Genomic DNA, 25,883 nt, shown 5'->3' with positions numbered 1-25,883 from the left:
TGGAGAGTAGAGTGAAAATCCTTTCTTGTAATACCTGCCCCAGATATTGAAGGGGAAGGATAATGAGTTTCCTTATGCTTGCTTTTGTTTTTGTCCCAGGTACAGTTACTTACAGAGGTACATAACAGAGCCACTGCTGTGCAGAGGAGACAAATGGCAGCCTTTGGTCTGGTACAGAAACTCGTTATTGGCAAATGAAGATGAGGAGAGCTCTGTCCTTGGCAGTTTGGGAGGGTGGCCCCCTGTGGGCTCATCCAAGACATCATCTTTTAAAAGGAAATTGTCTAATGGTATGAAAACTTCCCAGTTCTTGGTCAGCTGTGTTTTCTTTATCTGTTTGGCAAAACTGCTGTATTTGCTATTTTGCTTTGCTGTAGCAAATTTGCACGTGCTAAAATGTATTTCATGCTTTGCATTAGCAGTAGAGTACCAGGGAGTGCTGGACGTTGAGGACTTCCCACTTTGAACTGTGGTTTTTGCCTTCAGCTTTGTTGTTGCTACAGGTCCCTTGATCACTCAATAGCTGTAAAGTTGGGCTGAGGACTCCAAGTGAAGAGAATTCAAGATTATCTGAATTCTACTGTGTACTAACAGCTGGCATTTGTCTGAGCCACTGAGACTTGGTTGATTGCTTTTAATTGTTAACTTAAGGGCATTGTTGCTTTATGCCCTGTAGCTAATTGAGACAGGAGAGGTATTTCCAGAACTCAATTCACATCTTCAGGCCAGATTATCTGGGACAAATCACCCTCTAGGGTTTTTCTCTCTGTTGAATTTCTAGGGAGCCAGTAAGATTATATTCCTACCTTAAAGAATTATATTTAGATGGGCTCAATCCAGGCTTTGGCAGCATTTATGGACTGCCAATCTGTAGTGAAGTATGGATATGCATACTTCATATCCACTGCATGGATATCCACTGCATGGATATGGTGGGACTTAGTTAAAATGTAATAAAGCCATTATGAAAACAATTGCTAATTAAAATGCTAAGTGTTATGGACATGTGCAGTTGTATGTGGAGGAAATTTTCCCACAGTGTCCTTTAGTTTCTTTCTCATAAATCTTTTCAGTGACTTGCCTTCAGAGAGCTTGTTCCTTTGTATCCCCAAAGGCTCTCCTTTCTTGAGCATTATATAGACTCAGCAGTACTGATAGCAGTTATGGACCGGGGCCAAGTTCATAAATCTAGATTGCAAAAATGACCAGTGGGCAAATGAAATGGATTTTCTTTTAAGTGGCTTTTAGCTGTCTCTTTCAATAAAGGAATGCTTTGCTCCAGATGTCCTTTTGAGCTTGGCCCCATTGTTTCTCTGCTGTGGGGAACACACTGGAAATGTCCATCTCAAGACCTCTGAGGGTGAGGCTGCAGAATGACTGTGTTCACTCTCTGTTGCAGGGTCTTTGCCTGAAACCAGCCAGACTGAAGTAGGAAGCAAAGCCCCGGAACAGCAGTGTGCTTCTCAGCTTCCCTCTGCAGCAGGGAAAAGCAGAAAGAGGCTGAAATCTCAAGAGATGTGCTTGCAGGAACATTTGCCATTCCTTTGTCCAGTAGGGCTGCGTAGAAGATACTGGTGAGAGTTTGATGTCTTACAAGCTCCTTCACCTGTTCTGGCGTTGACACTTGGGGTCTCCCTATCCACCTTCTGTTTTTTTGTAATACTTCATGAGCTTAGGGTGTGTGCCCCTCCTGTCTTTCTTATGGGCTGTGTCCCAAGGACAGGTTGGGTTTTTTTGTTTCCTTAATCCACATTTGCCGCTTTCCCCTGCCCCTGTCACAGGGCTTCTGTGACTTCTTGGAGTAACATCAAATGTGCAGAGACACAGGGTGGAAAAAGACAAGGATGGAGGAAAGTTCCCTGTCCCACTTGCCATGTCCAGATTGGAGATCTGTGGTGCTAGGTACTCTTGGGCTGTTTGCTGCAGCCAGTCAATAAGTGTTTTCTCCATCTCTGGAAATAAAAGAGGATTCTTGTCTCTGTAGATCTGCTATTAACTACTGTGTACCCTGTAGCTTTCTTTTAGAGAAGTGTTGGTGTGCAGCATGCAGACATGCCCCAGTGAGACCCCACACAACTTGGATGTGAGAGAGGTGTTGCAGAAACAGGGAGTCTGCAGTCTACTTTTGAGCAATCAAAGTGCTCAGTTGCAGTATTTCCCTTTAATTCAGTTAATTTATTGAGGTATTAGGTGCCATTTCCCCTATTAGTAGGTTAAAAGGTGAAACACAAATCCTGGGAAGATGCATACTTTTCCACGTTTTGGGACACTTGTTAAATGGACCTGATGAATACAAATAGAACAAAAATTTATTAAACATGAAGGTAGCCTCTGTTAAAATCAGTGTTTTTCTGAACTGCTTTATTGAAAATTCCTCAGAGCATAACCTGTTTCATACTGGGAAATTCTGGGCCAGTAACTTCAGGTTAGCTTACATGGATATGAGCAGCAGATCTCACTATGTGAAATTCAGGTGTGCTGCCTTAAGCACACTTGTGCCATGTGCAGCCTCTGTTTTATCTCAAGACTTAGCTTTTATTTGTTTGTTTGTTTTTTGTTTCCAGCAAAGATGAGGTTAAGACAGAAGATGTCTCCAAGGAGGGTCCAGAAGACACAGTTGAAGATGTTGATGTCATTGGTACAGACCAGGTAAGTCTGGCTGGTTTTCCAGCTCTGAGGACAGCTGTAGGTGGTAGGTCAGTGTCAGGTCAGAGTCTCCTGGGTAGCTATGCAGCAGTAAAGGGGGTTGCTTTTTTGTGGCCCTTTTTAGGATGAGAAAAGGGGAATGCCCTCTCTCCTTTCCAGCTGCAACTGCAGTTTCCTCCTTCAGCTCGATCTACATTTTAGAGGCAATCCTTACTGTAGCATCTAGACATCCTTAGGTCAATTGTAAGGACTGAATGTCACTCAGGATGCATTAACAGGAGGATCCCCTTTCTTTTTCCCCATACTGTGAAGCTTCCTTATTAAGAGCCATTTGCTGCAGTTGCTTCGTGTTACTGACACATTGCAGAGATGGCACTGCTGCATGGCCTGCAGGGAATAAATATCTGCTTCACAAATGGTGTTTGCATTGTGCTCTTTGGATTGAAAGACTCAGAATGTGTCTGATCACTGGACAGCCCTGGGCTCTTGCTGCAGTATCCCATGTTTCTTTCCCTTTTCCAGTCAAGGCTGTTGGGCAGATTAAATTGTCCCTGAACAAACTGGGGATTTGAAGGGAAGCATGAGAACATTGTGGGCTTGGAGTGGCAACCAGCATAGCCAGAGGCTTGTCTCCTAGGCACTGATTGCCTTTGGGATCCAATTCTGGCAGAGCTGGAGCTCTCTGCCTGGGCCTCAGCTCAGCCCTGGCCTGGATCCTTGCAGCAGGGAAGGACTTTTAGCCCTTTGGGCCAGTGGAGTGCAAGGACTCAGACAGGATGTTGTACAGCAGGGTCTCATGGAGTGACTGTACAAGGAAAGGGGTGGGGGGCAAAGGAAGGCCATGATTTTTCCTGTGCTGCAGCTAATCATAACCTTTGCTCTCTAAAGGTTTCTGTGTCAGCCACTACAGGGGGCTGAGCAGTTCCTTCAAGTTTTTCTCCTGTATTTCCCCCTGTTGTCTGCACTGCAGAACATAACTCAGTGTTTGGCAGACAGTATTTTTGCAGTGAGTCAGGCAACCCCTTGATTTCCAGTGACTGGTTATGTGGGATCTGACCACCACATTCAGATTTCGCATGATTTTTGTCTTTTTAAATGAGATTTTGCTGTAAAGTTCAGCCAATGTTTGTTTTAACATACGCTGGGCTTTTATTTTTAAAGAGGACTAGAAGGGGAAAAAAAAAAAGGGACTTCTAGGGAATTTTACCTGTTCTTTCAGTCATATGCATGGTAAAATGTAGACAGTTTGGCCCATGTACTTGAAGCAGCTCCTACTGAAGTTATGTAATAGAAGAATTTAACTCATAGACAAAGATTAAAGCAATACAGAAATTGCACTGCTTATGCAGTATGGTGTCTTTCTCTGCAGTGCCTTTTCTGGGCTTTTTGGGGTATGGAAATGCTTCTTTCTTTTTGTGGAAGCTGTAGTTCTTTATAAGAGCTCTCTCTGTGGCTCAGCTGCTGAATGGTTAGATGCTACACTGTTACTCAGATTCCTTATGGGCTCTTACATGATGTCTTCTACATAGTACAGGACTGACTTTATCTCTTTTTTCTTGTGATGTAGGACAGTTAAGACACTGAGAGGATGAACAGAAGTGAAGCACACACTATGCTTTTTCTGCAAATTGTTTAACTTGTCAATGTGGTGTGAGAGCATCAACTGAGGTGGCAGGAGACATGGACCAAGTTGTCTCTGTGCCCATGGGCATCCACCCACAACCAGTTTGTAGCACTGTGGTTGATTTCTTACCATTGCTGGTTGAGGGCATTTCTGAGGTAGCTGCTGCAGCTCTAGGGTTGGGCATTCTGAGCATCATTACTGAGCTGCATCCTCATCCTTGATACTGCCTTGGAAAAGCTCACAGCTGCAGGATTGGAATCAGGGTATTGACAAACACTGAATCAAAGACACTGTGAACCAGCTGAGACAAACCTGTTTGAAGCATGTGGGGGCAGTGCTCTGCTGGCTGTGTTCTTTACTGTTTTGAGATAACCAAATGGAGATCTGTGTGTTTCCTTGCACCTGGTGCAGGGGAGAAAGGAACCTGACCCAACTGTGAGCACTGGGACCTGCTGGGTAATGGCAAGTGCCATTTCCTGCCTGTAAAATGGAAAACCTGGATCATTGCTTAGAAAGATGTGGTTAGAGGTCTGTAAGCGTCAGGACACGTTCAGGAAAACTTCTGTCAAGGCTTCAGAGTAACAAAGAAAGAAACAGTGGACCAGCTGACTATTATCCTCTGGAAGAAGTCCTTCGTACAGTGATCATGTGGCGTTTACCTGGAAAAAGCCTGGAAAGACAATGTAAAGAAGACTGTAAATATGGCCATTCGAAAACAGGGTTTTTTTGCATTAAGAATTCGCAAATGATTGTCACTCAAGAGTGTTTCAGTGGCAGTAAGCTGGGGGGTATGGGCTGCTTCACTGACCCTTCTCACTGCTCTCTGGAATTGTACATTGCAGTAATCATATCAGCTTTATTTTTTATATATATATATATATATATTTTGGATTGTAACTGTGTAAAATAAACTACAGAACTATTGCTATCCATTAGTACTGAATGTGTAAGTGATACTCCTACACCATGTCTGGAGAATGGCAGCAAATTTGTGCTGGCCTTTGTGTTGTGTTATTTCACAGGCTGAGCAGGGACTTCCCCTGTAAAGATGGAAGTGAAAGCCATGACTGTTGCCCAGGTATTGGGTACACTGAAGTGGCCAGAGTGAATCCATGATTTTCCTTGTGCATGGTGTGCAGGCTGCCACAAGGGAGGTGGCTCTCAGGTTCCCCTGTGCTTCTATCAGTAACTCCCCCTACCTGGACTGGGGTACTGATGTTTCCCCTCATCATCCTGGATGATTTGTGGATCTAGGCCTAAGCACTCACCAGGCAGGCAGAATAGAGCTTGACTAGGAAAATAGTTCTACCTGGAACCACATCAAACACATGGATGCTTTAATTTTTGTAACAATGGGCTTGGGATAGGAATTACCCTGCAGAGGCAAGGTCCAATAATCTCATAAACTCGTGCATTTTAAGAAACAGGACTTCTACAAGAACAGCAGGATATGTTCTACTTAGGAAGTAAGGGACTTGGATAGCACAAGTATAATAGAGGGCAGGATTTAACAGGCACTTCATTAAACACAAAGTGGCAACAACAGCTACTGGCTCTGCAGAAGAGATCGACCTTGCAACATCGTGCTGTGTGACAAAGATGTGTCACTCCATGCTGGGAAGGCCTGTGGCTGTTGGCTCCCCAGTTACAAGCCCCCTTCTTAAAAAAAGTTTTAGGGTAGGAAAATGCATCTCTTGCAGTGCAACAGATGTTCAGGATCATCTTCTGCAAAGCCAGTTGGTCATTCTTTCCCTGAGGGAACAGAGCTTAACAGAAATGCTCTGTGTATCTTTACTGTTTAAAAGCCCCAAACCATAGACAGTTAGTAAAAAGTATCCAGACAGCCCTGGAGAAACTTGACATTGGTGAGTTTCCATTAAAACTGGAAGAATTAACCAAAATCCTTCAAATGGTATTACAATTATTTGAGTTTCCCTCAGTAAGGTTCACCAGCACTTCAGCAACGAGTTTCTTGTGCAGGAGCTGGTGTGAGGAGTCGAGCACAGCAGGTTTCTCCCAGCTGCTCACCAAATACTCTCTTTTGGAGGAAGAAAAACCTGCTGGAAGCTTATTGCTTTGCATATGCAGCTTGTTGTAATTACCCAACCAGACTGAATACCTGTGTAACCCATCCTATGCTGAATGGTTCTTTATTAGTAAGACATGAGTTGTCTGCAGTATGTACAAATTAGAACTGTTAAATTACATGTATGAAAATCTTTATTTGAAAATACAAACATGTTTTTGAAACATTTTAAAAGATCTACACTGCAAGCAAAAAAATAACTTACATCTTTTTGTACTTTTCTTTTCCAACAAAACCTGTTTAACAGTTAAGAGTGAGGCAACAATTTCAAGCTGCTGTGACACTGATGAATATCCATGGAATGTGTCAATAGCAAACAAGCAAAGGGGAGGACAGACAAAAGCACCGAATGCCCACAACAAATTAGTGCACATCACTGATCAAGTAACATTTATACAAAGGAATTAAAAAAAAATTGGTTCCTTCTGCATGAATTAACACACCCATTTTGGATCAAGACTCAGACTTCATTGTTAAATAATCTTTTTATGATTAACGTCAAGGAAAAGACTGAAGTTTAAAAGGGCATGCAAAATTAAAGTTGGGGCAAAGAAGGACTACACAGAGAAGAAAAACAGCTTGTCTTGGGTGTTCACTTTAGGGTATTCTACTAATATGCACAGCTTGTCAGACAAAACTCTGCTTGTAAATGAGTACTGAACTGTGCACTCATTGTCACATCTCTTCCTTGCCAAGGCATAAGACCTGAAAGAGGGCTGACTATGAGCATGAGCACACTGCAGGTGTAAATTGTCTCCTTACCTCCCATACCAGGACAGAAATACCTGTTCACAGGTGAGATGGAGATGGTCAGTGCACCACACATCAACTTCAAGAGAATTATACAGTTCTCTTAAAAACAGTAGATTACTTTTAAGTCAAATATTGTTATTCTCCCAAAAAGGAATTATGCAACCTCTGAAAATAAATACTTTAATCTATTTTACAAACAATAAACTATTGAATAAATACAAAAATCTCATCATTCCATATAAATGCACTTCTTTTACTTAAAATGTAGTGATTAGATATTTTTAGCACAAAACTAAGCTGACTTCCTGGAAAGAAGCCCCACTGAAACGCATCAGCGTGTAGCAGACCTGCTGCAGACTGTCCCTTCTCTTCTGCAAGTGCTGACCATGAGTAACCTCTATTCAAAATCCTCATCGTAGTCATATTCATCCAAGTCTACATCAGCCAGATGGGAAGGCATTTCAAAAAATGGTCTTTTCTCCATTTGATACTTCAGAACACTGGCCTTCTGATGGTCTACAGGATTCAGTTCTGCTTCATACCTAGAAGTAGACAAAAATAAAAAGGAAAATGAAAGAATCTAACTATGCCAGGAAGTGCCTAAATATTGGAACACTAACAAGGCAGCTGCAGGAAGAATATAGTTCCCAATATTTTATAATAAAGAAACAACCAGAACAGCACCAGGGTTCTGTAATAATTCCCTGAATTTAAGTTAGCTTACTCTCTTTCCAGTGTGAAATGCAGCTCTACTGAAAGGATTCAAAGCACACACTGACACACTGCTCCAGTGGAGTACTTACAGGCTAGAAATGATGAAATGCAAGACTAAGTACTTGACAGAAACCTCTCAAGTTCTTCTCAAGAAAGCTGAAGTGAGGCTCAGTTAAGAAGAATGAAATACAGCTGCAGTAGGTATGATAAAAAAGAACCAATACTGGACTGAGGGTCTTATGACATGTGCATTAGCACCAAGAACTGATAGCAACTGTACTTTTAAGCAGATGCTGGAAAGCAAAACCCAGCTGTTAACCCAGAAATTATTGATAACCACCTGCTGCTGATGCAGATGAATAGATGGATAATGAAATAAAAGTTTAACTAATGCAAACCAGTGAAGGCTGATATTTAAAAATGTTAGCTTCAACATTTTAGGTGGGATCAATCTATAATTCATAGCTTTTAAAAAACCCACAAAGTCTCAGTGGAGATTTATGGTAGCAGATTAAAAACCTGACCATTTCTTGGGTTAGAGTGACTCAGGTTCGTGTATGTCTTCCCAACCACTACTGAATTCCATCACATGTTTTTTTCCATCTACTTAACAGGACTGTGCAGAGAATGAGCTTTAGATACTGCAGTTCTTGTTCTTTAAAACTGCTTTATAAAGGCATTATGTGCTCATCAGCTGCTTCAGAGAAAGACATAGGGCAAAGTAGAGTTAAATACTAAGAATCCACTATGAACACTAAAATAGAGCAGCACCTTGGGTTTCTCCCGTGAGTTCACCACTGATTTAAACAGCACACAAAAGTCAGCTGAAGGTTCAATTCACCAAGTTACAAATTTAAAAACAAGGGCTTGTAAAAAGAGATGCATATTCTAGAATAAGAGTTCTGGCTCACACACGTGTACTTGGTAGTCTCATACACCATTAATTACAAATTTTTGAGAAGGATGTGTTTATTCTTTTTTAAATGAATGATAGTGGTGGTGAGGCTGTACTTTAGTAGAGAGGATTCCTATCAGCTGTCCTGCTGCATTCTTACCCGTCATTCCACTGGTCACTTGCTGCCTCTTCTGCTACCAAGATATCATATTCTTCAGCAGCATATTTCTCCCAGTCAGAAACCTCTTGACTTTCACCTTCACCATCCTAAAAAATCATGTTGCATGTTACACAAAACAGTATTAATTAATTAATTTAAACAGTATTAATTGCTAAGCACATAGCTATAAAGACTTTTAAAGCTTCAGTACTCACCCGCAACATAGAAAACTGATCCTTCTGTTCATGGTCAAGGTATTTTTCAATGTTGAAAAAAGTATCAAAGAACACATTTGTCAACTTACATCGCTTTAAATCATGCAGAGTAATTTTTCCTGTAAAGACGATTAGGAGATAAGATTATTAGAGATAAAGTTATTAGAGCTGAAGTTATTCTTTCTCAAAAGTGGAGTAATCAAAAGGTACATTATCATTACTCAGTCATCACTGCTTAACAACATTTGTCACTGATCCTCGATGCAATGGGAGAGATGCAAACAGATGAAATACAAACCTAGAGATGTGTCCTTCAAAGTCTACAAAACTTTGAAATGGTTCAGATTTTCTTCCTTGCTGTGGTTGTCATATCCCACAGCCTGTCGGTATGTTGAAGTGAGATGCAGTCTACCTCCCTCAGCTATTAAAAATCATTTAAGGTATTTGTTTAGGCTTCCTCAACAGACAGAAGTCTCCAGTGAGTTAGCCATTCCTTCCCAAGGAGTGCTTGGGTAGCAGGTAGCAATCTCCTATGGCAGCAGCCCTCTCTTTTCCCTGACTTGATCAGACAAATGTATGACAAATGACAGTGTGTGACTATGCTTCATACAGATTAATTTTTCATAGAGTCAAGGTTGCCACACTTGTCCAGTCTGATCAATATTTACTGCTTGAGAGGAGAGCTAAATGCTCAGAGGTGTTTTGTTTGATTTTTATAGTGTGCTACTTTAAAGACTCCAATCAATGGATGTGTTAAGCTTTTGAAGTATTTGTCAGGTTGCTCAGAAATGTTACCCTATTTCAAAGCTGAATATTGAAGCTTCTGCAGAAAGGCTAAAAAATATGAGATACACAAGGGAAGACAGACGACTATCCTTAAAACTCCCCTTTATTGATTCACCTGGAATACAGACAGTCTTCCATTGTTAATCAAATGGGAGCTAACTGAAGATGTTATGGAAGAGCTGAATAAAAGCCAGACTTGGAAAAGTACTTCCTTAGCATACTGTCCCAGCCTCTAACAAAGTGTAACTCAAGGACATCACAGGGAAGCAAAATCCAAATCCTGTTTGTACATGGTTGCCACACTTGTATCTGTCATGAAGGGCCCCAGTGTGTTCTTCCTGGCTCATTGCTGGTGTTCCAGAAGGACACAAATCCCTCGTGGCACCTGTGCTGTATCTGTCAGACCCACACAGATGTCTGATGCACTGCACCATTTCAAGTGGCAGCAGCTCTCCACAAGCAAGCAAATGATTTGAATCCTAGTTACATAAGCTCCCAGTTTAAGTTCGACTCCTATATTTGGTTCATTGATTTGCTCTCCAGTTTCCATTTATTGCAATGGGAGCTTAGACATATAATACTCATGTAGATGCCTAGCACTGTCTCTCAAACACCAACAAAACAGGAGTAAAATTTAAGTAATTAAATCAGGCCTCTGGAAATTAAAGTTTGCTTTTTAGCACACAGAGCATTCTATAGAAACTGTATCACAGTTTAGGGATAACTTTATGAAAGTCTCTTCCTTTGTTTCAAACCTACAAAGCGAAACATCAGTTTATGCTGCTAGTTTTTGTATTAGCAAACCAGATTTTTTTTCTTAATCCACATTTTAAATGTAATTCAGTTTTTACTAAAAAAAAAAATAAAAATTCAACCCTACTCAACTGGCTTTAATTTTTGTTACCCTGAAAAAACACATCTTGGTTGTGTTCAATAGCCTTCTTTCTTCATCCTCATGACATAGAGGAGATACATCAATCTTGTTTCATTTAAAATACAGAACAGAAATATTATAAATGCCTTTCAGAAGCATAACATAAGACTGGAAGGGAACTACTGAGCTCAGAAGGTGATAACATAAATGTGCTTCTCAGAGCTTAGCTCCCTTAATTTTAAATGCCCCCTAACCCCTATGCATTACACAAGGTTGGTCTAAGACTTCATTCCACTGATACCAACCGAGTGCTCTTATGGCTGCACTAACTCCTAAATCCAGAGAAACAGAAGTTAAAGATGGAAAAGGAGTTTATTACCTTCATGTTGTGGCTTTACAAGATCCAGTATCTGGCACAGACAGTCTTCAAATGGCAAAGGTTCTATGGCCATGTTATCTAATTTTTGGCACTGTTCTTCATAAAAATATTCCAATTCATACATAGACAAAGCACCATCCCCATCAAGATCCATGCAGCGGAACCAGTATTCAATGCTGAAATTCAGTCATTAACAGCAAAGGGACAAACTTACTACAGACTTTCAAGAATTCATGTTGCCTGTTTCAAAGGCAAAACTAGACTTAAAGAGTACATTCCACTAATCCAGGGAAAGTCATTGAACACCACCTACTGTGGTAAGAGTTGCTGGTATTTGCTACATCATCCATTATTGCATTTGAATGCACATTTGTTAATGGTGTGAAGGAGAAGACTAAAACACATGGTTTTACAAAAAAAAAAATTAAAAAAATCAAGGGAGACAATGAAAAATTGAATGGTACATGAAAACATCAGTATTTTGGGTATGTTCCCATATTGAACAAGCCAGTGACATGTCACATGATAGGTTCCTTATCAGTACCATACAGCTGACAGTAGCTGCACAGCTTCCCAAAGTCACTGGCATTGTGAAACAGCTGCAACATCCTTAACATATGGCCCTGTTCATAAATAGGCCACACACAACTTACAAAACAATAACATCGAATTAGCCTCTTAAAAGTCATTAAGTTAGACTTCTACACCTACAGCAACAGGAGGCACTGATAAACAAGGATGATGCAAAGAACTGGGCCAGTTTTCCACTCATGTTTTTATAGTTTAGCTTCTCATTAGAGGTGCAGCTGTTCATCAGTGGTCCCCATTTAAGGACTGGAAATACAAAGTCAGTCTTTATTTCTGCTGAAACAAATTCATTCTTACCTAGTTGGTGTTTTCTTGTCCTCTTCAGATATCAAAAACCAGACAAAATCAGCGTAGCTAATCTTCCCATCTTTTTGCGCTTTTCTACCTCTTGGAGGCCAATGAGGAAAAAGACAGAAAAATTATTTTAGAACATCCAGCTTTTACTGACAAAAATTAAGGATTATTTTCCTTGTTGGTATTAACTATTTACTCCTAAATGATCCAGTGTTCATAAGGTGCTTAATAGTTAACAGAAGAGCCATCCCAAAAATTTTTTGCTGATATATTATTTACAAATACATATGCTTTTTAGACTTTCTATTCAGGTAGAAGCGATGAGAACTTAAAATCTATACAGAACTCCACTAGCTAAAAGTTTTTGAATGAAAATATGAAGATAAAAATGAAATAGAAATATTCAGGAAGTGTCCATAGCAAGAACATAATTGTCCGTTTCTGCTCTCATAACTGCAGCAACCAAGTAAGTTGCACATAGTCAACCTGTGTAGTAACAAGTCAGGCAGGCAGTTCCTAGACATACTACATTTCAATAATGAAATTAATTTTTTGATGTTTTATCTTCAAGGTGTCTGGGAAAATATGATATATGTTTTGTCTTGCCCAAGAAACTCAGATAAAGGAGTAAGCTCTAGACATATTCCTGCTAAGTCTCTCATTTCAGCTTTTATTTCTGTTTATCAATTGCTTTCTATCTCAGATACTGTGCTAGAAAACATTTCAAAAATTAATAAAATGCCATAAATACAAAAAAAGAAAGTCAATCCCAAGGGGAGAAATGAAGAATGACTGTCAAAAATGTGAACTAACTCAACTGGAGGTATTTTTGTAAATTTATTGATGCAATAAGCATTGATTTTACAGTTAGTACTTAAAAGCTCAGTTCTCCTTGAACATTTTACAGGTTTGAGGGATGGAAAAAGAATGATGCTATCATTTCTTCCTTCTTCATTCCCAGTCCTGCTAAATCATACAATATCCAGTGGCCCATGATCATATGGGTAAAGAGAATGAAGAACTTGAACTGTGCCAAAGGTTCCAAGACCACTCTAGTACTACTACAGTTTAAATTACAGCACTAATCTTGAAATTCACTGCTCCTTTGTGAGGAGAAGCCATCTTTTTCCCTTGGAACACCACACAATTTAAGAAGCAAAAGTTAAATGGGATTTAGATCAGCATACAAAATAAGTACCTTGTTACTGCTCCTGAGAAGATGCGCTCTATCATCCTATTTGAAATTGCTGTGAAGAAAAGTTTGAAACAGTGTCAACTGTATGCAAGTTATTTTTGCTTTGTATTGTGTTGTTGAAGAGTTTACTGGAACTCTCCTCTTATATATAGAGATCAGTGAGAAAGATCAAGTGTAGTGCTCATTAATCCCTTTAAGTCCTTTTAGAGAAGATCACTTAACACAAAGTCTCCAAAGCAAAACTACAACCACCCAGCTTTGAATTCAAACTTAATGCAGAAACAGTAATAAAACTGCAATACAAGTAATATAATTGGCTGATTAATAAAACTGCATTTCTCAGTTCTTTGACAGGTAAATCATGTTTTCCAGGGGCATGAAGTTCTACATGACCTTGGCAAAGAGCCAAAACAGAACTGGCACAACCACACATAATAAACATACCTTACTGACTCAGACAGGGGGCTATTTTTGACATGGTTTTGACCCATGCTTCTATTTTGAAACCATTTCAGGGATTTTAGAGACATGTCTGAACTACTTTTGTAAAGGATATTCAATTTATCCTCAAGAATTTGCAAAATTGAATTGCAGGTGGCACTGTATTAGTTGTGCTTTCTTTCTAAAATGTACTAACTTAATAGAGCAGTCACTCAAATGAAAGCAGTTTTCCTTTCTCACTGTCCTAAAGCATAGTCAAACTTCAGCAGGCAAATTTTCAGAAGTAATCAGAATTGTGTTCATCCTTTTTAATGTGGGGTAATACTCCATAATTACTTTGTAAGCTTTCCAGTCCTGAAAGGAACACCATTAAGATGGACATGAGGCACCTGAAAAGAGCCCCAACAGTTCCATACCAGCTACAAGAATATTTAAAATAGGAACAAGCCTGCAAGACTACAGAATCATGGTCATTGCATATTATACATGCAGCAAATGTAAACCTGCTAAATAGTGCTAAACATTATTAAAGCAAAACAAATTGCAGCTAAATTAGCAAAACTCTAAAGTAAGCCAAATACCCGAAGGTATGTTTCCCTTTTCTACTCTATCCATATCTTGCCATAAAAGTAATGCTACTTGAATAATACTAGTAAAATGGATTGTGTCCAAGACAACAACCCAAAATTACCAAATAAAACTATTTATAATACACCAACACTTTAGTGATATTTGCTCTACTTCTTTGTCAAGATCAGAATTCAAATTCAGGATTTTCCTCAAATGTGGTATTCGTAGATGCAAAGTAGCATCACAGATGACTTGTCCTACTTTAGTTCACTGACTCAGCAGGACCAGCTACACCAACAGACTCATGAAACTGTTCTTGGCATTAAACCACTTCCTCAACTCAAAGTTTACAGTCATTTAATACATGTAAACAAAGGTGCTTCATTTGTCATACCATAATCATTATGTCGAGCTAAATCCTTCCGATCAATATAGAGGTCATGGTCTGTATCCAGCTCCCAAAATTTGCAATAGATAACATAAAAATGTTCATATGAGAAGTATTCTGTCAGCTGGTTAATATCAGCTTCCTCTTCCAATAATGCCACATTCTATTATCAGAAGGATAAACAGAACACAATAAAGAGTTTGTAAGACATTTATTGGTTGAATGATCTGAGTTCTCATAACCAAGTTAATATCTAATGCTATTTCAGTGGAACAATTTTTGTTTTCAGGGACAATGCACACCATACAGTGTGACAGTGAAACCACACAGCAGAAAATGAATGCATTCACAGAAGAACAAGTAGATCAGACCAACTTCTGCCACACATTTACATGTATACAGCTCTAGATACAAAAAGTTACATTTAAACATATTCTGATGCATGACAATTAATGCAATTGGGTCTTCATTACTTTTTGGAAAAGGAAGAAATGCTGTTTATGTTACTCCCTTAAGCCTTTAGTTAATGCAGTTTTAAAACTTCTAGAAATATCTGTCTTGCAAAGTATTAGATATTACGCACCTGCAAAAAGTTGCTTTTCCTGAGCTCATTACAAGTTATTTTCCCAGACCAGGACCTATTTACTGTATAAAATATTCTCTGTATGACCTGCAAGAAAGAGAAAATGGAAAGAAACTTTAGCTATGGTAATTAAATGCCTGTCCAAATATTTCTCAAAGATGTTTTAGCACAGCTGCATTAGGGAGCTCCATCTTTCCCCTATTTCTATTGTTCTCATTAATTAGAACTTCTCTTGTGTCATATTATCCACTATTCAAACAATTTCTAAATCTACATCTAAACTCATCTAGATAAGCTTTATTTCAATGCTGCAGTACCTATATCTCGCTCAGTAATGTTGCAGAATATTCATGTGCTATCCAAAATATGTATATTGGCAATTTCACCACCTCAAGTCTTCCAGATCTACAGGGTATAATCTAATGAACCTATTAATGAATCTTATTTAAAGACCTGCATTTTCTCTAAGACTTTACTTCATAATTGAATTTACAGAAACAGAATTGGGACTGTTTAAGGATCAGAGTACAGCAGATGTTGCTACTTCTGAAGTCTACAAACAACAAATCTACATCTGACAAAAATACTTCCTGCAGGTGCAAAGAGAATGTTTTTCCCCATTTAACTTTATTCTATTTGGAAGTTGCTGGAAAAAAAAAACAACTAACTATTAACAGCATTAAAAGTAGTACATTAATATTTTCCAAGTGAAGAACAAAAAAAAAAAAAAAACCTGTGCAGGAAAGATGACCAGTTCTTGTGCCATGACTGATACTGGAACTAGAAACAAATGCATCCATGAGTACCCAACACTTTTGTTTAAATAAGTTTTACATGTACATCAATTCAATTACCTTACAGGTCTTTTCCAAACTAATGGTTCTATGGCTATTTTGGGCAACTCATGTATTCAGTATAATTTTCTTGGATTTAGTTTTCAAACTAAAGACTTTAAACAAGACTTTAAAATATGTTTTTTCTCCTACTTAACTGAACTCAGTATTCACCTCAATTAGTTTGACTTAAGACAACCAGATGTACATTTCAAGTCAGTCATTCACCACTAAACAAACAAAAAAATTAAAAAACCCAAAAAACCCAAGCATATTATGAACTATAACTGCTCAACTGGTGATTGATTATATCTGCTAATTGGCAAGACTCAGTATTGCATGTGTAGTGTTTCATTTGCAAGAGAGCAGTTACTAATTAAAATCCCCTCTCCTTAGGAACCCCTTTCCCACAGTTAATATGTCCTCCCAACTCCAGGCTAAGCTTTTTTTTTTCAGGTATCAATTGCAGTAAATCAATAGTTTCAACTAACCAATAATTTTTAAATAACAAATAGAAGAATAATGTACCGATAAAGTTTTGAAAGAAAACTTAAACAGTAGAGCACCAAGCTCCTCAGTTCTTACTATAAACAAGAACAGCTGGCTCAATGACTCCAGACAGAAGAATAGATTATCCTGCTTCTGAAACTTAATTAACTTAATTCTAATTATGAATTTATGGAAGGCCCATTTTTGGCTTATACTACAAAGCAATTTTTTTCTAAAAAGGTTTTTGCCTTAGCTTTGGAACTTAATCCTTCTGCATGTCATTATCTCATCTGTTATACATTTAACTGGTCTAAAAATAAAACCAAAATTTAATGTTTGGTAAAGACAACTGGGAACAGCCTTAAACTGTTTTCTAGAGTAAACTGATGCAGAGTATAAGCAAATTGTCAGAGAATTGCCTTTACTATTCTGCAGAGTGCTTTGTCAGAAAGGAGAAGAAGTGGTGCAATAGACTAGAATTTCAAGAACTCATAGTTCAGGTATGCACCTGACATCCTGGCAGAATAAGCGTAGTATCTCATTTGTCACAGCAAACATTTCTAACTTATTTCAGCTCTATCTTGGCCATATGCAACTAGACTGACCAACAAACCTATAACATATCTTAGCAGACAGAACAAATTGCTTTCATGGCTTACAGAACATGTGCTAAAGAGATGCATGTAATGTATATGCGTACACCTATACATATATGTATGTACCTACAAAAACACAGCAGAAGAATGGCTCGTTTGGTTTGCAACTGGACAGATCCTTTAGATAAAACTTCATGTAGCAAGGTTAAGCTAAATGAATACAGATATGAAATGGCTTCTTCCATCATAGGTAAAATAATCTATTATTATCATTAGTGACTTGCAGGACAGAATTTTAGAAGACTGTAACAAGCTCAGTTGGTCAAAGCATGGTGCAAATAATGCCAAGGTTGTGGGTTTGATCCCTGTATGGATCATTCGCTTAAGAGTTAGACTCCATCCTTGTGGGTCCCTTCCAACTCAAAATATTCTGCGATTCTGCGAACAGTTATACCACCCTAAAACATGACAAGAAAAAGGCAAAGTGCTCCTGTCATTTCTTAATCTGCAGAATGGCATTCCAAATATTGTTGATGCTTTCATACTAGTTTACTTTCTGATTTAATACCAGTTTTTTGATTACACACCAATTTCTGTTGATGACTACACTAAATTTTGTTAATAAAATACTTCCAGTGATAATTTATTCAATATTGCTAGACTCAGACCTACTCAAATAAGCTGTTCCTCTGAAGAAAAATAACTGGACATGGCAGGACCTTTTCTTTCCTACTGTTCTTCAGGTCAGGCAGCAAGCTTTCACAATTTTAACCAGAGCAGGCTTTGACACAACCAAGAATCCATTAAGAAACAAAACAACTCACAGGCAGAACAATTCCTTCCATCACTGACAAGAAAGTTCTGTGAGCTCAGGTAGGTAATCATTATAACAAGAAGCAAAACCTAATGCAGCAGGAGATACTTGATAGGCCAGCAAGTCTCTGTAAAAAGGATGTAACGAACAAAACCCAAATGCTCTCAAAAAAACCTTCAACAATTTTAACCTGGGTCAAAGTATAAGATGGATGCATGTTTTTTTTTTTTTTTTTTGTTGGAGTATATTCATTAAGCTAGTTTTCATATGCACAAAAAAAAGTGAACTGAATGTCATTTTGAAGAATTTTAATCTTTTGAGACTTCAGTGGAATCGAGTGTCTAGTCTACAGTTGAGAAAGTTTAATATCACTGATTTTTCCCTTGGGAACAGAACAAATACTTCAGTCACGTAACCCTGGGAAGACAGGAATGAAACTTTTCATGTATAAAAACCTTCCTTGGAAGAAAAGTCCCAAGAGAAGAGTAGCAAGCGGCTTCAATATTATCATTATTTCACTTAATACTGAACATAATCATGTTAATATAGATGTTTCATTCAAGATTTCATTTAATTAATCCCAGACTAAGGTCAGGATTCTAATGAATGCAGTCTACAGCCACAATCAAGTGTTTAGGATAACAGCCTGCTCTTCATTTAATGCTCATTAACTTATCCAACACTATTACAATTCATTGCTTCTCTTACTAGTATTAAATTCAGCAATTCCTTAAAAATGTTAAGAAGAACTATCATGCCTAAGAAAGACTCTTTTTCCACAAAATTGCTAGTTATGTAGAAATGAAGACTGACAGCCTGCTGTAACTTTACTCTTCCCAAGGGACAAAGATACTTAGACATACTGACTTATCTTAATTTTGATTTTCTTAGTCAACCAAAAAATAGCTCTTCCAGATACAAATCACTTACTGTTGTAATATACCGAGAATGGAATTCAGATGCTTCTTTTAAAAATGAAAGACCTGGATGACTATTCACCACATCCTACAAAAAAAAGGAATAATAATATCCCAAAGAGTATTCATTAGTGACCATATAAGACATTAGCAAAGAATAGCACACCTGCCTCCTTAACCAAAACAGTTCAAAGTAACTACCACAATCGTTACTGATAACTTCATTTTCACCAAGGCTTCATACAAATCACATTACAAACCTGATTTTTAAAAATAAAATTATCTTTTAAATAAATCAGATAAACAAAAGCTTTCCTATATTTTAGAAATATTATAGGATTTTTTCCTGTATTTTAGATAGGCTGAGGATTTTGAACACTGCTGACTGTCATAGCTTGTAATTCTGTGGCTATAATTCAGTAAAGTCAATTCAGCTTTTATTCAGTCATTTCTATAGGTGGTGTTTGCTGCTCTTCCAACAAATATTTACTAGGCTTTGAATTCATATCCCACTTCTCCTTTGCCCCCCAAAGGGCTACCCTGACTTAAATAACTTTAACTACCTTAAGAAACATAAGATTCCAATACATGTGTTATTCCTACAATTGATTTTAAATCTTACCATGGTGCTTAAAAAACACCTCATCTTATACAAAACTATTAACTGTAAAACAAGTCAGTAGCATCTTAGTGGATCATGCAAAGTCGGTTGCACTAAATATTATCAATAAACTTTAATGATGACCATGAAAAAGTATGTTTAGTTCAAACAACTCAGGGCTCTGCTAGTTCATTATTTTGTTGTGTTCCTAGAAATAATTTCAGTTGCAACTTACTTGTAAAAAAGGAATGAAGTCTTCTTGCACCAAGTAGTTACATCCAGGGTTCATCAGAAGATGAACAAACTTTGCAGCATCATCATAGCAGGTCTGAAGTACTCTGAAATGTAAATATTTCCATTTAGTATTCTACAGAGAAAATGGCTCATGCTACCTCATGCAGGCATCCTAAAGCAAGGCCTATGAAACAATATTTATTCAAAAGGTCATTACAAATGTCAAACCATGCTCCAAGTGAACTTATCAAAGCAGTAGCGTCTCTTAAATTTATGTTAAAGGAGGTGGGTACACCATGTAATCGATTACACGAAAGGACAATTTACAGTTAGAATTAGAAAAGAACTAAAAATTAAAAGCACTTTGTTCAGAACTGGCATCAACAAGTAAGGGCCATGGTTTTCACTTCTCATGAACTGTCAGTCATTTACCCAAACATTTTAAAATCTATAAACCCTGTAAATGAAGATTTCTTTATATTAAGTATTATTTAGTTACATTTTCCCATGTACAAGCTTGCTGACAATAGTTGATTATGGGAAAGCATTTTATTCCCCTTTACAAGAGAGGATCACATTCAGAGCTTAAAATATCACATTTCAATAAAAAAATGCAGTACTTCTAAAAAAAGTAATCTACTCACTTCCGCCACATTGCAACAAATTTATGAACTGACACATATCCTGTTCTTTCACCTCCAGCACAATAAAACAAAGGACCTTTCCAGTAGAGTGGGCATTCACAAGCCTACAATTAAAGTATACATCAAGTCAGGTTATTGATTGCTTATCTGAGGGCTACTCTTTTATTTATAGATCCTTCAAAAATTACAAGTGTTAAGAAGAAAGCATTAGGGAAGAGACTTTTTAAAAAACAGTTTCTGAAACCAACTTCACCTTCTGAAATAATCCATTTAAAGCAACTGCTTTAGGCTGAAATCCAAAAGTGGAGAGCAAAACACAGGGCAACTGGTAGCATTCCTAATAGACTAATGCAGTAAGTCTCGTGTCTGTCCATGCTCCAAGCAGCTGAACAGAGTCCATCTTAAGCTCCACTCAAGAGCTGGGTATCTTTAAGCTAAGCTCAAGACAGCACACTTACTTCTGAACTGGAACAGACTGACATTTGTCTGGCTCAGAGGATGGCTCAACTCATCTGCATCCTTTGCATGTGCATGGCACATCTTCTATCCAGTTTTAAGTAGCAGGCCCTGAGCAGCAGTATCTTGCTTTATTTAGGGTACTCAACAGCTACACATTCCCAACTCCAGTGCGACCACATGCACCTGAAGGCCAAGCGTCCCAGCCATAACAGCCAAGAGCCCAATTTGCCTAAACTGACCCCAGCTGGGAGCAGTCAGACATGCTGGCATCCCCAAGGATCTCCAAAAATACTGTGGGTCACTGGAGCAAAGTACAATTACCTTTCATGCAATAGCTTAACTGGTACTTTAAACAAATTAAAAGAAATGGTTTTGATGAATACTGTCCTCAGACAGTATTCTTCAGGAAGGTGTCTAGTTATAGGGGACTAGACTCTTTCAGCTTCCTTGCTGAGTGAGAAAGGTCTCTTCCCTTCCTCCTCAATTCTGTGTTGGAAGGACCTGTGGAAGGATAGGGATCCTATCACTCAGCTTAGTAGTAAAAATGTTTTGGTGAGGCAAAGCCCCAGTCCTGCTGTCGTGAGCAGTCACGGTTTCTATTTTCTAGACTCTAGACAAAGTGACAGGAACATGAATAAGAACCTGAGACTCATTACCAAGACCATGACTTGCAGGGAGATTTCAAGCATTGATTCAATATAACAAAATGGAAATGCAAGTTCATTTATCTAATTTATTGTCTTTAAACTTGCACAGAAGTTTAAAAATATTTGCTGCTTTCTAAGCAAAGTATTTTGTCACTCTGCCATAACTCTAAAGTAGCTCTTCAGGAATAACTTGAGAGCTATAATCTCAAGTTACCAAACCATGCTGTCTTTACCAGTGCCTTTACAATGGAGGTTTAGCAGAATGAGAAGAAAAACCTGTGTGAACAGCTGAAAACAAAACATACATTAGGAATGCTTTTGCCTCAAGTCTCTTGGTCAATATGGAATAGAGAACAACATACAATGTTGTTCTTTAGTATCTGGTTGTTTATGCAGCAAAAAAAAAGTAGTTCAAGTTTTGGTTTAATGTTTTGTTTCTTTTTACAAGGTCATTTGATACACAGTTAAATCAGAAAATTTCACATAACTGTGCTATCAACGTTGAAGAATATCATTAAATACTAATGTGTGGGAGATGGAAACACACAGTACAAGAAAACCAAGCACAAACAACTCATCTTTCCTTTCCATAGGAGTACAGTACTAAAGGAAGATGGCCAGCACGTTCTCACCTTGGCAACCTTACCCATGTCCTCTAACGTTGCTCTCTCATTTGGAAATTCAGAAAAAGTCTTCTCAATTTTGGCAATCACAGCATCAATATTTACTTTTTCCTTAGGACATCCTCGAGGAAAATAAAAAGTTGGAATGTTTTGACTATGTGATGGTGGCAAAGTTTCTTCCTTCTTTGTTTGAACCTAAATAGATAAATACACATTTGACAGTCAAGTACCATGAAATCATATAGTCCTCCACAGATTACTTAGATCTCTTGGTATTCTATGTTTCAACACACCTTCAAAAAGATTTCAGCTTATAAATGGAATCAACTATTACAGAATAAGAGCACATTGGAAAATTAATTACTATTTCCAAAAATGGTCATTTAGAAAGACTTCTAGAATGTTAAATATTTAATAATTTCAATCTTCAACATATCAAATTTCAAGACTGATACATTGGACAGCTTCTTGAGGACATCTGAAATTACTCAGGTTCTATTATCTGTTTTAGAAAAAAACCTTTCAACCTCTATGTTAACAGACATTATGAAAGAATTTGCTTTGGAAATACTTCTAGTTTTACAGCTTCAAACTTTTGAAGTATAATAACTTTGTTACAAGCCACCAACCTTTTTAATGAAGTTATGATGAAGATTTTTTTTTTTTTTTACTCTAAAAAAATGATAGATTCTATAAATGTAGTAAACAATGTCTGCAGAGGGATTTTTTTTGGGTAAAGTATATACAATGAGAGTTTAGAAATCTGTTTCTCAAGAATTGTGATACACCGTATCACTAAAAAATCCCCCAGATGACCTGTAACAAGAGAAATTTATTTGAAATCATTTAAGTTCAGTAAAGAAGAATTTACCTTGTAGTCAGTTTCCAAAAGAATGTCAAATAGGGCAGAGAAACGAAGATAACAGGCAAAGTAAAAACAGAGTTAGGAAACAACTCAAACTTAGCAATTAAACCAATTTAAAGTCTTTATTCCCAACACTACTATTCAAATGTAAAAACATTGCTATAGGGTGACTTGTCCTAATGATGAATGTGTTCAAGATCCTGCATCTAATCTCTCATTTTCAACCAGAATTGGGGGAATATAAGCCCAAAATCCCTCCAAAAACCCTAACCCTTGTTTTACTCCTTATATCTTTGCCAAAGTGCCTGCAAAGATACTCAGTTCTCCTACCACAATTAAAGTTCTTCCTTATGTGAGTGGAAGAACTAGGTGCTTATGGTCAACAGATTTTAATTTGCAGAGTTCCAGCCCAGGAGCTTTCACTCCTGGAAAGCTCCTGGGCTGGAAAAAAAAAAAAAAAAAAAGAAAAAAAGAAGAAGAAGCCTGAACTAACCTTTCCATCCCCTCCTCTGCATTTGAGCCAGAATTCCTGTTCACAGAGGAAAATGAATCTGTGACACCAGGACTCAATTCGTCACTTTCTAAGAGTCCTGTAAGTAACAGCTTTTGATAACTTATCATTGGTTCAGCAGTCCAGTTGATAAGGCAGCTTAAAATAAGAGTGCTGTGGGGTAGCAAAAAATCCTTCCAATTTCAGACTTCCAAAATTTTAGGAAGTCTAAAGACAGCAATGTTTTATTCTCTAGGTAAAATCACCACCAGCACTACAAATAATGTCTGTAATGGGGTGAACCTAATTTCATTCCAAAAGCCCAGCTCTACCCATCAGCACTTTACAAGAGCCCTTGCAGTTACCCCATTTCCAAGAACTGTCTGGACTGACATAAAATTAGCTCAGTTGGTCAGAGCATGGTGCTAATAATGCCAAGGTCATGGGTTTGATCCCTGTACAGGTCATTCATTTAAGAGCTGGATTTGATGATCCTTGTGGGTCCCTTCCAATATTCCTCAGAATATTCCATGATTCTCTGACAACCACTCCCATGTGAGCTGCTCAAATGGCCACAGGGCAGTAGGTGGTCCAGTCCTTCAGAGATGCCCAATGAGGAATGCCTCATCCAAGAAAAGGGAAAGTGCAAATCACAGACCACTAACATTCCCTGAATGTTGCCAATATCATGAGGTAAATCAGCATTATGAGGAAGCTTAGTACAGAGAGGCAAGGCATTTTTAAAATTCATAACCAGGGAAATTTAGAGCCTCAGATAGAAAATTTCTTTTAAAAGGAAAGGTAGAAGCAGAGGGAAGACTACACTGGAAAAGATCCCAAGAGAAAAAGAAAAGCTATCATCAGAACCATTTGATCATTGGATACTATATTTTTTCAGAAACCACTAATTTAGATACCTCAATACACAATAAATGATTACACAATAAATGATTTCAATTGGTCCAAGTTAAAAGCTGATCTTAAACACATATGGAAATATCAATTCAGGATTTGTAGTAAGACCTATCCAAGCACAAGTTACTTAAAAGAATTATATGATAAGGGCTTTTTATTTATTTTTCATCTTCTAATCTGGAATAGACAAAGATTATAAGGAAGAAGTTCAGCATCCAATTCAGAACTTAAGATAAACATATAGTTGAAGAAAAATTATTTTTTCCAAGATGAAAATATTACATTGAAACATTTGAATTCAGCATGCTTACTGTAAAAATATATAATATTTAATCAATAAGACAGAATATTAATTCTAAGACCAAATATAGCCTACAAATCTGTCATAGCAAGACAAATTAAATCTCCCTATACTGAAACATGTCTGTTTTCACATGCTGGTTTCTCAAAGTTAGCAAAAGAACTATAAGAAGGCTTCATCTGCATTAGCAAGTGTATGATTACTTCACAATCATTTCTGCTCGAATTATTTGGTGCCTACATATAGGCATCTAGTGGGAATACCATCTAGGGCACGAAACAAAATGCCCTTGAACATTCCTTGTGGTATCCAGCAGGCAGCTCCAAGCACAGCTCTCACTCTGCATCTGCCACGTGGATGTTCTAAGCACACTAATGCTTCTTAAATGCCACCAGCAACTTGGAATGGGACAATTGAATTGTGCTGTTAACATCAGTCAGCACAGGGATAGGAACTGTACCAGAGAGAGAAGCACGTTGTCCAACACCATTAGCTCCAACTAATGCACTCTAAAGTTGATATTACATCTCCTCCCTCTTCTCACTGTCCCAAGAAGGGCCAAAGACTGTTCTCTCAGTCTGAATTCCAATAACCAAAAGGCTCCTTGTACAACTGAGGCCACTCTGCTGTATGTGCTCTAATGAAGGAATGTGTGATATTAAAAGGGCTCTAAAAGTGTCACTATTTTCTGTTCAGGTGCTAGTTACTTCTGTAGAGGCACATATGACATAGCTGATGAAGGAGTCAGTTCTGTTATTTCAGGACAATCAAAATGCACTAATTGTGTGAGATTAGGCTGTTCTAAAATTAATTATAATTTTAACTGGGGAATTCCTTCATTAACAAGAACTGCCAGAAGTCTGCTAACATTAAATCTTTGACTGGAAAATCTGCAGGAACAGTTCATTAATCTTTCTGCAAAACTACTCAATTTCAGCGGTCAATTTAACATTTAGGAAGTGATCTACATTTTCCTGTGGCTTGAAGTTAAAACCTTTAAAACTCGTACCAAGAAGCTAAGCTCAAAGAAAGAGACTCGTTTGGTCAGTGAAAATTTTCCCTGCAACTTGCTGAGAAAGAGAATCAACAACAGCATGCTTGGAATTAAGGAAAACAGCTGTATAAGCTTGTAAATAACTCAAACAGATGTGTGCTGAAGTGCCAGGACTGAAGGGAGCATTAAACTTTGCAATAAGTATATACAAAGTGCAGGATCTGCAAGTGTACTGCAAAGTTGCCACTGCAGTTTAGGTTTTATATAACA

The 25,883-nt window shown here is 37.9% G+C and overlaps 2 protein-coding genes across 5 annotated transcripts in view; one reads left to right on the top strand and one right to left on the bottom strand.

The window, feature by feature from the left end:
- Positions 1-4,634, top strand: part of LOC137469670 (cohesin subunit SA-2-like) — a 58,878-nt gene extending 54,244 nt beyond the window's left edge. For all 3 annotated transcript variants that reach the window (XM_068182634.1, XM_068182633.1, XM_068182635.1), the window contains 4 exons: positions 100-290; positions 1,400-1,574; positions 2,565-2,649; positions 4,214-4,634. In XM_068182634.1, the coding sequence (XP_068038735.1) occupies positions 100-290; positions 1,400-1,574; positions 2,565-2,649; positions 4,214-4,222 (460 nt within the window). In that variant the 3' untranslated portion in view covers positions 4,223-4,634. The remainder of the gene's footprint in view (positions 1-99; positions 291-1,399; positions 1,575-2,564; positions 2,650-4,213) is intronic.
- A 1,838-nt stretch (positions 4,635-6,472) lies between these two features.
- Positions 6,473-25,883, bottom strand: part of PPP2R3B (protein phosphatase 2 regulatory subunit B''beta) — a 43,340-nt gene continuing 23,929 nt past the window's right edge. For both annotated transcript variants that reach the window (XM_068182636.1, XM_068182637.1), the window contains exons 2-13: positions 22,058-22,243; positions 20,320-20,423; positions 19,677-19,779; positions 18,854-18,928; positions 15,192-15,278; positions 14,615-14,771; positions 13,213-13,261; positions 12,018-12,107; positions 11,133-11,308; positions 9,094-9,212; positions 8,879-8,985; positions 6,473-7,651 (exon numbers count right to left, since the gene is read on the bottom strand). In XM_068182636.1, coding sequence (XP_068038737.1) covers positions 7,507-7,651; positions 8,879-8,985; positions 9,094-9,212; positions 11,133-11,308; positions 12,018-12,107; positions 13,213-13,261; positions 14,615-14,771; positions 15,192-15,278; positions 18,854-18,928; positions 19,677-19,779; positions 20,320-20,423; positions 22,058-22,243 — 1,398 coding nt within the window. In that variant the 3' untranslated portion in view covers positions 6,473-7,506. The remainder of the gene's footprint in view (positions 7,652-8,878; positions 8,986-9,093; positions 9,213-11,132; positions 11,309-12,017; positions 12,108-13,212; positions 13,262-14,614; positions 14,772-15,191; positions 15,279-18,853; positions 18,929-19,676; positions 19,780-20,319; positions 20,424-22,057; positions 22,244-25,883) is intronic.

This window comes from Anomalospiza imberbis, chromosome 2 (genome assembly GCF_031753505.1).
Source record: "Anomalospiza imberbis isolate Cuckoo-Finch-1a 21T00152 chromosome 2, ASM3175350v1, whole genome shotgun sequence".
NCBI classification, from domain to species: domain Eukaryota; kingdom Metazoa; phylum Chordata; class Aves; order Passeriformes; family Viduidae; genus Anomalospiza; species Anomalospiza imberbis.
This window is presented reverse-complemented; position numbering and strand designations above follow the sequence as displayed.